This window comes from Bufo bufo, chromosome 4, assembly GCF_905171765.1.
Source record: "Bufo bufo chromosome 4, aBufBuf1.1, whole genome shotgun sequence".
Classification (NCBI taxonomy): Eukaryota; Metazoa; Chordata; class Amphibia; order Anura; family Bufonidae; genus Bufo; species Bufo bufo.
In genome coordinates, this window is record NC_053392.1 from 10,891,511 (window position 1) to 10,909,326 (window position 17,816).

The window sequence follows — 17,816 nt, forward strand, 5'->3', positions numbered from 1 at the left end:
ACTAGTTCCTTCATCTCGTGCAAGGAACCGGTTGTCTTATCGCCTGCTCCCTAGCCTAGGGTTTGTTTCAGTTGCAGCAGGTATTAGGTTCCAGTACATGAACACTTCTACCATTGGGATTTGTTCATGTGGTTAGCAGACAGGGAAAGGCTAAGGGTTTGTCAGGTGGGGACCTTTCCCTGTTCTTTAGCTGTGGGGCCTAGCCTGGTGTTCTGTTACCTGTTAAGTTGTGTTTGGTTTGCTTTCCTACCCTCACCTTCCACGACAGCTCCATCTTCAGCCATCGGTAACAAAATGTGTGGCCAGGCAACAACTCTACGTGCCCAGCAATCTGATGGTGTGCAAGCTTAACTCCCATCTGGCCTAGTTACTGGCACTGCAGTTGCTGCCATACCACTTAGTGGATTCTGCTTTTAATAAACTGATGGTGTGCGCTCAACCTCAATAAAAGATCCTAGCCGCCATTATTACTCCAAAATAGCCATTCCTGCCTTGTAATCTCATGGGGCGGAGAACGTGGGCCACTCCTTGCAATTGTCACTCTGGAGATGAGTGCATGCCACTGGCGACAGCTGTTATGGGCAGAGACAGTACATGTCTTACAGCCCACTGGGTCAATGTTTTGCGTGGCAGCGATGTGACAGCAACAAGGCCTGGTCCTACTGACACCTTCAAGTTTGTGCCAGTCTTGTTCCTACAACAGGCACTTATCTGCCTCCTCCACGTCCTCCTTAATAGACATCTTCCTATTCCCAACAAAAGAAACACACAGGATCGCTTCCACTCTTCCTTCCTCCTATCATGTGTGCCATGCTGTGTTAGAATTGATGACCCTGGGTGAGAGAAGCCACAAAGCTGATCTTTTGCTAAAGTGCTTCAAGCAGTATATCTGTCTCCCTGCCAACTGCAACTGGGCGTGTCCATGCATTTCAGACGTTCTTATGTAGCTAAGAATGCCACATTTGTTTGCCACCCTGAAGCAGTCAAAGACCCACACGGACAAAGTCTTGTGGAGGAGAATGTGGAAGATGATGTTGAGGAGCCTTCACTGGAGGAGGAGTCAGTCGAGAAGGAGGTTGAGGTTGAGGCTGATGATGACTATAACGACACCAGCCATAATGGCCAATCACTGCTGTGGAGAGCAGAGCCAGAAATAATTGGGTCCTCGGGCACGTTGCTGAGCATGTCAAGCTGTATGCTTGCTTGCTTGCTTACGTACTGACAGGCGTATCATTAGCAAATTGATGATTACTGGATAGCCATGCTTTTATACCCTTGTATGGGGGAATGTTTTCCTGTTGCCAGAAAGTAGGCAAAACTGCTGTTTTACTAGGGTACACTGTGTACACAGCTTTCCGCTAGCAGAGGCCTGCCATCCACCTGTCTGACCAGGAGGCCCCTCTCCACCCTCCTCTGAGTGACCGACCTCCCATTGTTTCTACAACAAGTAGCAGAAGCCACAGTAGCACCAGAAGAAGCCAATTCAGTTAGATAAAATAATCCAGCAGTTATTTTTATGTGCCGCACCAGGCTGGTGCCAATCAGTAAACAGATATGTACCGCCTGAACAACCAGGTTCAGTCCTACCTGGAATTTTCCTTTTCGCTGTCACATACCTCGTTTCCTGAATCCATGGACTTCTGGGTAGCCAGATTGGTACTGTGTCCAGAACTGGCCCAATTTGCTCTTGCTGGAAATTAATCAATCTGCCATTGCTGATGATGGTTATTTATTGTCAGCCTGATCGCACTGGTGCTGCTCTCTGCCTGTCATCATGTTCCATACTGTATGGCTGCTGCCAATGCAACTTTTACTCCCTCTACTGCCATTACCTAAACAGCCACACATTTACTGCCTTGCCACTACTACTACCCCTACAAAGCAGCACATTTACTGCCTTGCCACTACTACTACCCCTACAAAGCAGCACATCTACTTCCTAGCCGCTACTACTACCCCTACACGGCAGCACATCTACTGCCTTGCCACTACTACTACCCCTACAAAGCAGCACATCTACTGCCTTGCCACTACTACTACCCCTACAAAGCAGCACATCTACTGCCTTGCCACTACTACTACCCCTACAAAGCAGCACATCTACTGCCTTGCCACTACTACTACCCCTACAAAGCAGCACATCTACTGCCTTGCCACTACTACTACCCCTACACGGCAGCACATCTACTGCCTTGTCTGTTCTATGCTGTGCTGCTACTGCTGTCTCTATTATTGCTACACTGTTTCCCCTACACAGCTTAGCCCTTCCACATCCATACTGTACTGCTGCTGCTCCCAGAAGCGGACAACCCCTTTAAAGACTTTAAAAACTTGGAAAACATTACATACAGCACTACAAAACATACAGAGTAATACAGCGCCCCATACCTCTTACATCCAGTGATGTCTGTCTCCTCTGATGTAGATGTTCTCTTTCCTCATCTTCTCCATTTAGACCAGACCACCATGATGATTTCTTTCAGCCATCTCTTCTCTCTGCAGAGTCTGACAAACAGAGAATTTTGTACTTTTCCATCATCCTCCCACCTTCTAAACACCTCATCCTGCCACATCCAATACTGTGCCCGCTGTGCTCCCCAATACTATACTGCAGAAACGGTCCCCCTGAAAATACTAGGACCACACAGATGTTCCCCCTTCAATAATTATTGGCACACAGTGCTCTAGAAATAATAATTTCCCCTATAATGTGTGCCAGTAGAAAAAAAGCCCCCTAATGTGTGCCAGTACAAAAATCCCCTGAGTAGAATGAATGTCCCCATAGTGGCTTTCCTTATAACGTGTGCCAGTACAAAAATTCCCCTTTTTAGCTACCCTAATGTCCCCATAGTGCCCCCTCCAGTTACAAAATAATGACCCCCCTCCCACCATAGTGGCCCAACAGCATGCTGCCAAATAAAAATAATAAATCAAATACTTACCTCCATGCGACTGTCATTAAACGGTGCAGGTTACGGACCTCAATGATGATGACGTAATTTCGCCACCTGTGTCGGCCTCTGTGCCCTGCCGCAGCATTCAACTGTATCATCTCCGTGAGAATGGACATGCAGTTACATATGCAGAGATGAGCACTTCCACAATGGAAGTACTCATTGCCCATGGCCCTGCCGCTGCCCCCCATTTGTCCCCTCCTGATGCCGTCTGAGGCAATCGCCTCTCCTTGCCTCGTTGGTGGTGCACCCCTGGCTGGGATGTAAATGCAGGGTGCAGATCACAGATTGCAGTTAACGCTTGAGGAGTCCAAACAAGCCTAGCACTGATTGGTTGAGTTTCGGCTAACCAGCAGTAGGCCTAAATTTAGGACCATTGCAGTCTTCTTGTCTCAGGCAACAGCTAGTGAGCTCTTGTGACCGACTATCCCCGATCCCTGACTCTGTGGCTCTCATTATTGTAAGGCAAGCTGATCAGAGAGTGGAGAGGCAGCCATGCGCGTCAACTTACTAAGCAGAGCAGTGATGCACAGCAAAGTCAGGTGACTGTGACAATGCTCCAACCGAAGGATTCTCTGGTGGGCCAGTCTGGTACTGTTGGTCTGGCCTGCCATTCCTAAGTTTAAAGCCTACATGCCTATATGGCAGTGGTTATGATTTTGGAATTTAAAAAAAATTCTTGTACCCTACCAAAATAATAATTCTAAAAAATATTCGTTGTTCATAAATATTGAGTTAAAAAAAAAATCTAGTTTCTTATGAAAGTGTACCTTTAAACATGGGTGATTTTCAGATGATATTCCCTTTAAGAAATCTCAGGCTTTGTGTTCTTCCAACATCTCAGTGGTTTCCCATCCCTGGTGGAGAGGAGACTTGGAGTAATTGTTCTCCTTACGTCACCTGACTGATATACGATGGGGGTCTTCATGTTCGATCCCTCTATTGTAATTACCTCATAAGGTATTTAGATCTACACCAGATGTCCCATCTAAATCCATCAATGTCTGAGTCTCTTCCTTTTGCTGAAAGTTGTTTTACCTAAGGAACGTGTGAAACCAAGTCTCTGGATGGAACAGCAGCTCCAGGCCTGGGATTTCTATGTGGGGTGATTGGATTAGTTTGGGTTTGGCAGAAAATTGGTGAAGAGCAGAACATTATTTAGGCCCCGATCACTAAACCTAGAAGTGAAGGAGCTGGTCTATAGACAGATCTACAGGAGGCCGTGTATTCAGTCACTGTGTGCTTGTGTCTCCACAGATGGATCCAAGAGGAGAAATTCCCCAGAGAGATGTCCCCGTTGTCTGTATTCCAAGGACTGTCCAGAGGAGAAGCTCCCAGAGAACCATCAGGTAGATGGAGCTGAGCCCTATACACATCTATATAGGGGGGTCCTGCAGTCATAGAGGGGTCATAGATGGTGGGGGTCTCTTATGTGGATCTGTTAGATTTCCCACCTGTCTGCTGTATTGTCCTGAATTGTTACAGATGACAAATAAGGGGAAAGATGCGACTATTATTAAAGTGGAGGATGAAGAAGAGCGGATGATGGGCGATCCCCCGTGGAACAGTGGGGTGGAGGAGGACATTCCAGTCCATGTGACCACAGGTATGGAATCATGAATGGAGGAAGTGAATATGGGAGGTTTTCTAAGGGGAGGCTCCATCTTAGAGCTGCATTAAAGCTAGCACAGTCTGCTCCATATGCAGTGGGTTCTGGCTGTCTTTCACAGCTAACATCTGCTAATAGCTACCAGGGTTGGAGATCATTTCAATCACAGCCTTGACAGCATTTAAGCAGTTGTATGTCTTCCATTTGAGCCACCACCCACAATGCGATCTCAGGATGCCAAGAAGTTGTCATGGAAGTTGGGGACCTAGTGAAGGCCATCAGATCAGCCATTTTAGTACTTTCGTCAGAGGGTCGAACTTTACAGAAAGGATCTTTAGGCCCTTGAATGGCTTGCCACTCCAGAATGGCAGAAGGACTGGAGTCAAACAGAGGTGGAACAAGAATATGTGCAACAAGCTCAATGGTTACAACAATCTTACGAGAGGCAATAGACTTAATGGTTACAGTGTCACATGGAGCAACCAGCATATGGTTCCAGTCTCAAATTCAAAGTAACAGATTCTAGGATCCATGTTTAGAATGTGTGTCTTTGCCCCAGATCAGTTCAGCTCATTAAACCCACAGTTGGTCAGCCTCTTGCTCTCCCTTGGCTTGTGGTCCTTCCAGCTGGCTAGAGCTTCCTCAAGGCAGTAACCATGAAGATGGCAGCAGGTTGGTAGGTTTTATTCACAGACTGGTCTTCTCTATAGGCCTTGACGTCAATGTCTCTGTGATTCTCAACTGTTTCTTTGCCCTACCTAAGCCCTGAGGTGACACACCTTTTTAGCAAGTGCAACTCACATCCACTCCTAGCTGACCACATGCAGGAATCTACAGCATCCCAGGGCTGTGGGACTCTTTCTACTGCACCCTTGTGGCAGCAGCTTTCCACCTTGTGCCAGCAGCTCTCCCTCCTTGTGAAATCATCTCCCGCTTTTCCTCCGGACACCAGGAGTGCACAGCATCATTGGTTGCTATGACGCTATGCACTCCGGGCGCCCAGCCTTAGTTGCACCAACTTACCTTTCCAGCAGGGGCGCCGCCGACACTCCATCGTTCCGCGCTGCTCTGCGTCTGATGTCACACAGCGCGTCAGGTCGTGGCGTGCGTACGTCAGGAGGTCAGTGCAGCGCGGGACCATGGATGTGCTGTGGAGTGTCTGGAGGCCCCCTGCTGGAAAGGTGAGTATTGCGGGAGACCACAGAGCGGGAGTAATAGCAAGTGCTTCACTCACGCTCCGTAGTCACATGGTACAAACAAATCCTCGATGCAAAAAATTAGCATTAAAGGGCTTCTGTCACCCCACTAAACTCTTATATTTTTTTTTTGTGTACTTATAATCCCTATACTGCGATATATCTATACATTATGCTATTAATAATTTTCGTTCAGTAGATAATGCAAAAAACGTACTTTTATAATATGCAAATTACCTGTCTACCAGCAAGTAGGGCGGCTACTTGCTGGTAGCAGCCGCAAAAAACCGCCCCTCCTCTTGTTGATTGACAGGGCCAGCAGCGATCTCCTCCTCCGGCTGGCCCTGTCTGCATTTCAAAAATCGCGCGCCTGTCTTGATTCGGCGCAGGCGCTCTGAGAGAAGGAGGCTCGCCTCCTCAGCACTCCCTCAGTGCGCCTGCGCCGATGACGTCACCGAAAGAGAAGACGCCATCGGAGCAGGCGCACTGAGGGAGTGCTGAGGAGGCGAGCCTCCTTCTCTCAGAGCCCCTGCGCCGAATCAAGACAGGCGCGCGATTTTTGAAATGCTGACAGGGCCAGCCGGAGGAGGAGATCGCTGCTGGCCCTGTCAATCAACAAGAGGAGGGGGCGTTTTTTTGCGGCTGCTACCAGCAATTAGCCGCCCTACTTGCTGGTAGACAGGTAATTTGCATATTATAAAAGTACGTTTTTTGCATTATCTACTATACGAAAATGATTAATAGCATAATGTATAGATATATCGCAGTATAGGGATTATAAGTACCCCAAAAAAAAAAAAAAAGAGTTTGGTGGGGTGACAGAAGCCCTTTAAGGATTTTTTTGTGTCGAGTTCAAGCAATCGTTTCAGCCCTAATTATACCCCTCGATAGGTCTGATCTAAGATATTACGTTGTCAGGCTGAGACCCCACACAATTCCCACCACTAGAAGAGAGCGCTGCCTCTGTGTGTATATGTGCATACCCCGGAGAAGTAGATAAGTACTGATGCCACCAGTACGGACATATGCCACAACAAAAATAGTGGGTGATACCACTGGGAGCGGTGAGGAGACAATAGGTGTGCACAGTCTGTTTCACTGATTGTTACACCTCATGTAGGTGCTAGCAAATGTTCTTTATGTGAATCAAGCATCAGCTAGCCCCTGGAGGAGCTCCCACAGTCAACCCAATTGTTTGTGATTCTACACTGGTAGGTTCCGCGGATAGGAGGCGCTGTGCAATGGATCCCAGGTGGCACACAATAACCACGATCAAGCTGCTCCCAACTTCCCTGGCTGACCACTCTTCCCCTCTTTCTATAGACTTCCCTCAATGAGCGGACACTCTGCTTTGGTCTCCATCTCACCTACCCTTTTATTATGTCCTATTAGTATAGATGTGTTTATCTCAGGCAGGTTACTGTAGGTTTCCTAACCACATTTGATGGAAGTTTCTTAATGGCCTCAACTACTTTTTCTGTGAGAAAATATTTTCTGACGTTGGTTCTGGTCTCACCCCCCTCTTGCCCCAATACCAATACCCAATTCTTGTGGTGAACCTTATTTATGCCTTTAGCATACCTAAACATTTCAATCAAATACCCCCTTTCCATTCTTTCCTCAAGGCTAAGACATAAGGTTAATTGAAACTAGGAAATCATCTTGGGCAGCACCAGATCACCCATGAGGAGAATGGGTAATCGGCACAGGCATGGATCATCGGGCAGCACATGTTTGGTTTTGATGGGACAAATGTGTTGGCAGAGGACAGGCCAGGACTTTGTCCTTAACACATGTTAAAGTGTTATACAAAGATTTGTATGCTTGTAGTCCCACATACAGGTTTTGGTGCGAAAGCCAGAAGTGAATTCTAAGAAACATGGTGGATGATGGCAGCAGGAGAGAACATGGTCCATCTAGACTTCCCTTAGGATAGATTCTGGCAGGTGTAGAGGAAACATTGAATAGTCGTCCTAGCCAGGGTCAGAAACAGAGTGGCCAAACATAAGAACCACAGTATCCAGTTGCAATGTCGGGAGCAAGCCGAGTAACAACCAAGAGACACAAAAAGTACAGAAATGCAAGGGCAGCAGAATGGTCACTAACTGGTCCAAGGGCAAACACAGTAGCAAGCAAAGAGAAGATGAAGATGAAGCATAATCGGGTAAACAAGCCAGCTCAGAAGCACAAGAATACTCACTATAAGCACAGGGAGTAGCATGTGCAATACCTGGCAAAAAGAAGTCCAGAAGTAGGATGTAAGTAGAGCACAGATCTCACTAAGTCTCCTCCCTGCTTCTCTGCTCCAGAACATGTAAACTCATCAGGCTACAACCTTTCGTACCTGACTTCTGGAGCAGAGACTGTTACACATACCTTACCTTCCAATCCTTTTAAACAGGTATACTTTACATAGAGGCACACTCTACCTAGAACCATATTCTATGGTCGCTTAGTATAAGGCCCAGAACCAGGGGCAGATTGGCCATAGACCCTTCAGGGAAATTTCCCGGTGGGCCGATGCCCAAGCCCTCCTCTCTGCCGCTGACCGGGTACATAATGAGCTCTCAACAGTAATTAATGCTGTGAGAATTAGGTGCTCATGTACCCGGCCAGCGACCACACATGTCCTCCTGAATTCAACTTCTGTGTCCGCTCCTCACCCCCTAAGCCCCGTACTCCATAGACAACTGGAGGAGGAGGACAGAAGATGGCTGCTATTGATGACCTCCACAGAGGGCCAGCTTTTGGGGCACTATGTTGTGCTACACTGTGTTATTTGGTTCTGCTGGGATGGTATTTTGCGCTATGGTATTGTTGACCCCGCCTACTTGTGTTGCCCCGCCTTTTAATTTGGACCTGCCTACAAAATGGGGCCACTTTAAGTACCCTTGTGGTCACCACTTGTTACATACCTCTCTTCAGGAGGCACACTATTGACAACAAAACTCTGATATCTATCTACCTTTTACCAACATATCCATGGCATCACCTTCATCCATCACATTTGTGTTATAGTCAGCAAGATGAGTGACATGAGCTGCCCTCGTTAAAACCATGCTTTTCATGGTCCAACAACTTGTTGGTTGACAATTATCTTTTTTTTCAGTAGTTTCCATAATTTGTACTAGTGCAGATATTATGCTAAGTGGCCTATAGTTACCAGCTCTAAAAGAATAGTTAATGTAAAAGTAGGACTTGTACTTCTCAATACTACTGGACCCACTTCTGGATTTGCCTCAAAAAACTGAATCAAAAACTGCATATGTGTTTCCAGCCTAATAGGAATGTTAAAAACGTGTGGTTTGGAAAAATATTCACATAATCAATTTTTAATCCTAACAGGAAATTCCAGTAACAACTCTGAGGGAACCATTGTGTTATCGCGAGTACGAAATGAAGCCATCGTGCAGCCCTCTTCAGGAGAAAACCTCATTACCCTGGTTTTTTATCCAGGACTTCTCGTTAGAGATCTACCACCTAATCCCCCTAATCGTGAGCAGCCTTCTCCTAACCAATCCCAGATTATTACCAGAAATCCAGGTCTGTTATATAATCCCTCTAATCATGATGGCTCAAACACAGGTCCAGATTCATCATGTAATCCCCCAGATCATGAGGAACCTTCTCCTGACCAATCCCAGATTGCTACCACAAGTACTTCAAAATCAGGTCGTGTTAAGAAAATTGACTCTGGAGGAAATCCGCATACATGTTCAATATGTGGGAGATCCTTTACATGTAAATCACGACTTCTTACCCATCAGAAAGTTCACACAGGAGAAAAGCCATATTCATGTTCATTCTGTGCAAAATGTTTTACGTGTAAATCAGGGCTTGTTATACATGAGAGAATTCACAAAGGGGAGAAGCCATTTTCATGTCCAGAATGTGGTAAATGTTTCACAAACAAATCAGATTGTACTAAGCACCAGAGACGTCACACAGGAGAGAAACCATATCCATGTTCAGAATGTGGCAAATGTTTCATTAGTAAAGGCAAGCTTAGGGAACATCAGAGAATTCACACAGGAGTGAGGCCATATTCATGTTCAGTATGCGGGAAACGTTTTCTGGAGAAATCTCTCCTTGTTAAACATGATAGAACTCACACAAGTGATAAACCATTTTCATGTTCTACTTGTGGCAGATCCTTTCCATGTAACATAAGTCTTGTTAAACACCAGACAATCCACATGACGTGAATCCATTTTCATGTTCTAAACGTGGAAATTGTTGTACAAGAAATCATATTTTGACACTCGGAGAATTCACACAGAGAAGAAACCGTAATCTTCTTTGGAATGTGGGAAATGCCAGAGTAGAGAAAAAAGATGTTTAACAATTAGGTTATTACAGGGGTTTTCCATCTTTAGGAGATTGATGACTAAACCTCAGGGATAGATCATCAATATCAGGTACCGCATACAGCTGATCGAAGGGATATTGATGACCTATTCTGAGGATAGGACATCAATATCTAGAAGCTGGACACTCCTTTCAGACAATAAAAGGGGTCTATTTCTGGACAGAAAAGGCCTAGATATGCCAAACATCCAAATTTGGATACACGGAGGAGGAGAAGAAGAGCTATGTTTACTGTCAGAGCAGTGAAAATAAATTGTCCCCATGGACCTTGCTTCTTCTTACTGTATTCATACTTCCACCTACACTGCAGAAAACCCACAAAAATATTTTTTCTTTAACATATGTGGACATATCAATATCCTGGGCCAATTGTCAGTTTCAAGTCTCCACTTGTAGATGGTTTTCCAGACGGAGGAATGATTGATATCTTCCCATTCCAGACTTATAGGCCTTCATAACCTTTCTAAGGGGCTCAGAACCCTCTGGATGTAGACATGATGATATCATGATACCAGAAAATGTCTAAGGTTTAGATAAGACCCAGTCCTCCTAAATTCTGTTCTGAAATGTCTTGGACTCTCTCGTGTACCTGATTTGGGGCATGCAGAACCCACATGCATGCTGCATATACAACCCCCAGAAGTATGGAACAGATGTTCTGATCAGTTGTACGCCCAGGATTCTTATTATAGTGTCTTTTGGCTGGGTTTTGATGCAGTTTTTGAAGTAAAAAGGCTGGACATGTGTAAAGTAAATACTGAAGGATTGATTTGTCAAGGCCGGTGCTACACTAGCCTTGATAGGGCCTACGCTGGTGGAGGAGGCAGGCAATTTATAACAAGGCCTCATCATTATTACCTGCCTTCTCCAGCACTCCATGTGGCGGAGTGAAATCTATGGCAGCTGTAGATTTCAGTCATTATTTACACCAGTTTCTGGCGTAAATAATGATGAATGAGCTGGTGCCCTCACCTCAACCCCTTTCGTAGACTTGGCACGGGTGGCCTAAAATGCCAATTGTGACTAGAAAAGTTTGAAACTGTCTTTTTTTATTTTTTATTTACCTCTGACTTTGGTTTCAAAAACTGCATAAAAATCCAGCCTTAAATGAACTCAGATTCAGATCAGCCCTATCAACTACAGTTCTCCATGAACAGCGGGAAAACATCTCATTCTTTTTTTTCTGTTTGCATGTCAATTCTTGACACCGTTTCTTTGCAGAAACTACGGCGGTGGCCACACGGGCATCCTATGGAAGTGCAAAATTCAAACCAAGGCAGAAGTCCAAGGGACAATGTCAGATTTCTGCTGCAGGTTCTGCTGCAAAAATATGCAGCGGATTATTCTGTGGCGTGACCGTGCCGGTCTAACATTCCCTTCTGTTGGTTTTTGTTCTCAGTAATCATTGTAGTTAATGTTCTTCATGATCTTTATATAAGTTGTATTGGTAAAAGTCTGAAATCTGGATCTGCAATAAAGACATGATACAGATGAAAAGGCTGCCTTTATGTGGGACTCGTTTACCTGACTGTAGTCGGAGACTTGGACACTGCCGGCTCCATAAACACGTAGAACCTGATTTATCAACAGGGGACAATTTGAAGTCTCTCTTCACATTTGATCTGGGAGCCAAGTTTATGAATGTGGCTCACAGCAAACATTCAGATCAGGCAGACGATCACATTCTGACTTATTTTCACCTACCGTAGTGAAGTCAGGTCCGGAGTGCAGAGCAGTTGAGATACTTTTTTTGAGACTTGTCCTCTTTTCTGCTATGATGCATAAGGCCAAAACCCAACTCACTCCACAACAGCCACAAACAGATGGATTTCTGAAGTTGAGCAAAGTAAGGAAACCTAAGACGACATTGGGGTTTTATTTTACACGTGAAGCCATTATAGTTCCTGACACAGCCGCACAGTCACCCCCATCATCCTGCTCTGTACGTTATGTGTGACACAGCCGCACAGTCACCCCATCATCTGCTCTGTACATTATGTGTGACACAGCCGCACAGTCACCCCCATCATCTGCTCTGTACATTATGTGTGACACAGCCGCACAGTCACCCCCATCATCTGCTCTGTACATTGTGTGATACAGCCGCACAGTCACCCCCATCATCTGCTCTGTACATTATGTGGAATTATGTGATTATTCTTTTATAAAATTATTTTTCTCGTTCTGTGTAAATCGTTTCTTTTATATTCAGCATTTGGTGAATTGTGATTTGTCAGTTTAGATAGAAGGTTTTTTCTGTATATCTCTGTTTACATGGCAATCACAGGTTGTGTCACATCACATGGTATAGATTGTCTGCCTAGATCATAAGACCTGATGTCACATCACACGAAGGGGATTGTCTGCCTAGATCATAAGACCTGATGTCACATCACACGAAGGGGATTGTCTACCTCAGTCACAAGACATGATGTCACATCACGTGGTGGACATTGTCTGCCTAGATCATAAGACCTGATGTCACATCTCATGGTATAGTTTGGCTGCCTAGACCTCAAGACCTGATGTCATATCTCATGGTGGAGATTGTCTTCCTAGATCACAAGACATGATGTCATATTACATAAAGAAGACTCGCTGCCTCGGTCACAAGACATGATGTCAGATTACATGGTGGAAATTGGCTGCCTCCGTTACAAGACCTGATGTCATATCTCATGGTATAGTTTGGCTGCCTAGATCTCAAGACCTGATGTCACATCTCATGGTGGAGATTATCTGCCTAGATCATAAGACCTGATGTCACGTCACATAGTATAGATTGTCTTTCTAGATCATAAGACCTGATGTCACCTGATGCCTTTTGCCATTTTTTGAGGATTGCAGACCCATTCAAGTCAATGGGTCCGCACCACAATATGGGATTCACACAGCCAATCTGTTTTATCCTAGTCCCATCAGCAGCACAACATATGGGAAATTCTCTGCCCGGCGGGCTGATAGGACAGGTTGAACTTTAATTGATAGCTGAACACTATATATAATGTGCCACAAACTCCAACTCCTCGTATATTTTATTTTAAATCTTTATTAGCAGACTGCCTAAGAACATCATAGGAAGGGAGCCTGGTGCTGCTGATGGGACTAAGGGAAAACAGATTTACATTCTAAATCTAATACTTATCTTATGTCCCTTACGGCAAGAACATACGGGGATATAGCAAATAGAATCCCCTAGGGAGGGACCTATGGAAAGATCTCAAAACTGACTGGCAATGGAAGTCTTTTCTGAAGATCTATACAAAGTCTTATCCTGAGTAAAGAAAGAATTAGGAGTGGTCCAGAATTTGCCTTACAAGTTTGCTTTTCTGATGCTCCAAAATGCTCCATGGTCCTGATAGAGAGACAATGCAACATAACAAGTGAATGTTACTGAGAAGTCTGAGAGTCATACACTGGAAGCTTGCCATAACTTACTTCTGGGTGTCCTTGGAATATTTCCTGGTTATCCTTACCCCGTGATATTAAAGGTCTCAAGAATGTAGAAAAAAGTGTTTGGGGTCTCTTATGTTAGAGGCTATGGTCCTGTTGTTAACAAACAATTGTCATGCCCTGCTCAGGTTATGTGCGGAGGTCTGCCAGGTTAGCAGCACATGTGTTTTTTGATTGTTTTGGGTTTGGAGTTGAGCTGTATCCGCCTCCCTTCAGGTGCACTGGGTGGGGTTGTTTGGGTGAGTTTAAATTATGCCCCTTCCCAGTGTCCTGTGCGGGTTATAGCTTCTATCTTGCTCTGAGGAAAGGTGGATTTGCTGTTTCTGCTCTGCTACAAGAGAAGTTGGTTTTGGTTTTCTTTTTGTGTTCTGTCTAGGCTGTTAGGGAGACACCTGCCTCCTCCAGGTTCTGAGGAAACAGGCTGCCTCTTTCCCCCTTCCCACCATCTTAGGGACTTTAGGGTATCTTCAGCCGGGGGCACGTTGATTCCCACCTTTAGGGTCTGACGTCCAGGAAGAGCTGGTAGGGAATTGTCAGGAGGTGACCTTTATCCCCAGCTCCTGGCCTAGACGCTTGTTTTGAGGTTTTATGTGTGTTTATTGTATCTTGTATCCTACCCAGCGTGACATTATAACCCGCCATACCTAGACTGCCATCTCTCAGCTGCTTTGAGATGGAGACAATTGATGCGTTAGTTGATCGCATTCAGGGATTATCCCTAGAGGTTTCTTATCTGCATAATTCTGTCGCACAGTGTCAGAATGCTCTGGCATCAGGTGCTATAGGAGGAAGTCAAATTTATGGGGAGCCTAAAGTCGCTCTCCCTGATAGATTTTCAGGGGGTGTGGATGACTTTATCCGCTTTAGAGAGTCATGCAAGCTGTATTTTCAGCTGCGGCCGTCTTCATCTGGTGATGAGAGTCAGAGAGTAGGGATAATAATATCCCTGCTTAAAGGGGACGCGCAGTCCTGGGCCTTTTCTCTGCCGACCGGTTCTCTGGCCCTCCGGTCGGTGGATGAATTTTTTAAAGCCTTGGGATTAATTTATGATAACCCAGATCGGGTCTCGATGGCGGAATCTAAGTTGCGTAATTTATCACAAGGAGAACATACTGCAGAGGCGTACTGCGTTGAGTTTAGGAGTAGGGCTACGGAGTCAGTTTTGTCAGGGGTTGTCTGAGAGATTTAAAGATGCTTTCGCTTTTCATGAGTATCCGGATACGTTGGAGAATGCTATGTCTTTAGCAGTACAGTTAGATAGACGCATTAGAGAGAGGTGTAAGGTTCCTTCCGCACAAGGGATCCCTTCTGTGAGTGGTTTCGTCTCACCTGCTCCCCAGGGTGATATGACATGTAATTCTGGGGTAGGGGAGGAACCCATGCAGCTGGGTCAGGTGTCTTTCCGTTCTGGTAATAGGAAATTTAGGAGGTTGCATAAACTATGTTATTACTGTGGAGAAAGTGGTCATTTTGTTTATGCTTGTCCTTTTGTTAAACCACAAGTTGATGACAAAAAAACACAAAGAGGTTTACATAAAGAAAAAAAAAACATCCCTAACTCTTGGTAGTATGAATGGGGTGTCGGAGCAGGCGGGTATGCAAACCTTATTGATTTTCTTTTTCTTCAAAATCTGGTCTTAAGTACTTGCACCTTAGAAAGAGAGATTCCGGTGTTCGCAATTGATTCTTCCCCTCTTTCTCAAAGGAGTCTCACTCATATTGCTCATGGTATTCAGTTAAGGGTGGGTGATTCACATGTTGAGATCATGTCTTGTTTTGTGATGAAGGACTTGCCCACTCCTATGGTCTTAGGTTTACCGTGGTTGATAAAACATAACCCAACTATAGATTGGCAGGCAAGACAGATTATTGGTTGGAGTGAATTTTGTTCGGACAATTGTCCTAGTGCATCTATCTCAGGGGTGTCTACTACGGTTCTACCTCAATATCTCTCAGATTTTGCGGATGTCTTTTCGGAGGGTGGGACTCAGGAGTTGCCTCCTCATCGTGAATATGATTGTCCGGTTAATCTTGTCACGGATGGTGTACAGGAAACAAGACAAAACAATATAAACAATTACTCACTGGATCCACAACTAAGGAACAAAAGGGAGACCCCTGCATGAGACCTGCCGCTCTCCCTTATTGCTCAGCCTATGCGACCACCCCAAAGGTGGATGGGCGCATATACACATACCTCGACTATCTTACACCTGAAGACCCTACAATAGTGAGGGGATACGACCACCGGCTCCCTACACAGACACGGAGGGAGTCAGGGTCACCTGGATCCAGAAAACAGAAAATCATAAATACATAAACAGCACTTATCTTGCAGACAACTGGGGACTGTGGACTGAGAACTAGGAACAGCATGCGCACACACACTCCAGGAAGTTGTATAAGCCGCACACTACTGCATTCTGGGGAGGAACTTAAAGGGCAGCAATCAGTCCAACTGCATGACAGCTGAGATAGACTAACGAGATGAGGAACTCAACCAAAACAAAGAAATTCAAGGAGGAGGATCTGAAAGGCTCCTGTCAGAGCTTCTCAACTGTCTGGTTGTGACAAATCTCATCCCAGGGGCTAAGTTGCCAAAGTCTCGGCTATTCAATCTTTCTCAACCCGAAAGAGAGGTCATGTGGAAGTATATTGCCGAGAGTTTGGCAAAGGGTCATATTAGGCCATCTAAGTCTTCGGTTGTAGTTGCTTTATTCTTTGTAAAGAAAAAGGATGGATCGTTTAGACCCTGTCTGGATTTCCGGGAATTAAACCGCATTACGGCCCGTGATCCGTATTCCCTTCCTTTTGATTTCTGACCTTTTTGATCAAATTGTTGGAGCCAAGGTGTTCTCCCAGTTAGATTTAAGAGGGAAAAATACGATTGTTTGTGATGGCTCACCTGATTATTGCAAATGGAATGGGTGCCCCAACCAATATAGACACACCCGGTCGACAGAAAGAGGATCAATATACTATATAGAGTGGTTGTGCACACCTCATTTGGAAGAATTCATGTGTCGTTTATTTAGAACAAATTGCTGGTATATAGTAACAGTTTTATTTACTAAAAATATTTTTTTTTTAATAAAAGTGGGAATCTCAGAGATATTCAACTGCGTAGACCTAGGTCAGGTGGACCATAAATGTTAGAGTCTCCGTAATGATTATCCCGGATTGTCCTCAAGTAGCTATATGGCTCAATTCAAGCTAAGTAGAAATCATATGTCAACATTCATCAGATAGATACAGGCATTAGCCAGATTCATCAGTATAGTATTGACGCTGATATCAGTAGAAATCGATATTTCATCCACCATGGGGCTGAGGAGGACGATAGTAAAAAGGACAATGATAAAATCTATCCACAATACAAATACTTATATTAAAGTGAATACATAAAAATAACTCCACCTATTAAAAAATATGAAAGAAATTATTGAAAAAATATGTCCACCTATTGAAGGTATAATGGTTGTGTTGGAAAGGAACCTTGTATTAAGGTGTGAGATAATTCCACCTAAGTAGACGATTTTTCCACCTAAAAAGAGAAAGTACTTTCACCTAAAATAAAAAGAGTTCCACCTATACAGGGAAAAAAGAGGATTCCACCTGAAGGAAAATGGCTCCAATAGCTATATAGTCCGCAATGCAGCTGCAAGGGTAAAAAATATAACAACTGATTCATCCACTGTAGGAAGATCGTGTTGCCTGTTGTGACAGATGGATATATGTTTCCAATTGTTTGCCACTATATCATTTCAGTATTAAAAGTGAGGTAACATATACTGAAGATTCGTTACCAGCAGCTTTCAAAAGTTCCCGCAATACACATGAAAAGCAGGGCTTGATGGTAATGCCCTTACGGTTTGTTGTCCTGGTTGGGAAACAGCCTGGCGGCAGGGCCGGTTCTAGGTGAAATGGGGCCCTGGGGCGAAAAACAATAAGGGCCCCCCCCCCCCCACATGCACATTTCTCCAGTCCAACTGACCCCAAACAGAACCAGGACCGCAGGGCGGGCTAGTACACTGGCACGGGTGAGATGGTGCCTGGGATGGATCCGATCCAGTTTAATAAACCAACATACCAGACTGGGATGGATCCCGATCCAGTTTAATCAACCAACATACCAGACTGGGATGGATCCCGATCCAGTTTAATCAACCAACATACCAAACTGGGATGGATCCGATCCAGTTTAATCAACCAACATACCAGACTGGGATGGATCCC

General features: G+C 44.9%; 3 protein-coding genes across 10 annotated transcripts in view; 2 read left to right on the forward strand and 1 right to left on the reverse strand.

Annotated features, from left to right (window-relative positions):
• Positions 1-11,841, forward strand: part of LOC120998379 (oocyte zinc finger protein XlCOF8.4-like) — a 29,556-nt gene extending 17,715 nt beyond the window's left edge. Inside the window, exon 4 of one of the 2 annotated variants that reach the window (XR_005778334.1) lies at positions 4,212-4,261. Coding sequence is in view for 1 of the 2 variants with exons in the window: in XM_040429049.1 (XP_040284983.1) it covers positions 9,105-9,964 (860 nt within the window). In the remaining variant the exon portion in view is untranslated. Of the gene's footprint in view, positions 1-4,211; positions 4,262-9,104 lie in introns of those variants that run through there. The other variant, XM_040429049.1, reaches the window with a different exon arrangement.
• Positions 1-17,816, reverse strand: part of LOC120998305 (gastrula zinc finger protein XlCGF26.1-like) — a 4,064,644-nt gene that overhangs the window by 3,409,852 nt on the left and 636,976 nt on the right. The window lies entirely within an intron of this gene.
• Positions 1-17,816, forward strand: part of LOC120998356 (zinc finger protein 420-like) — an 870,654-nt gene that overhangs the window by 370,307 nt on the left and 482,531 nt on the right. The window lies entirely within an intron of this gene.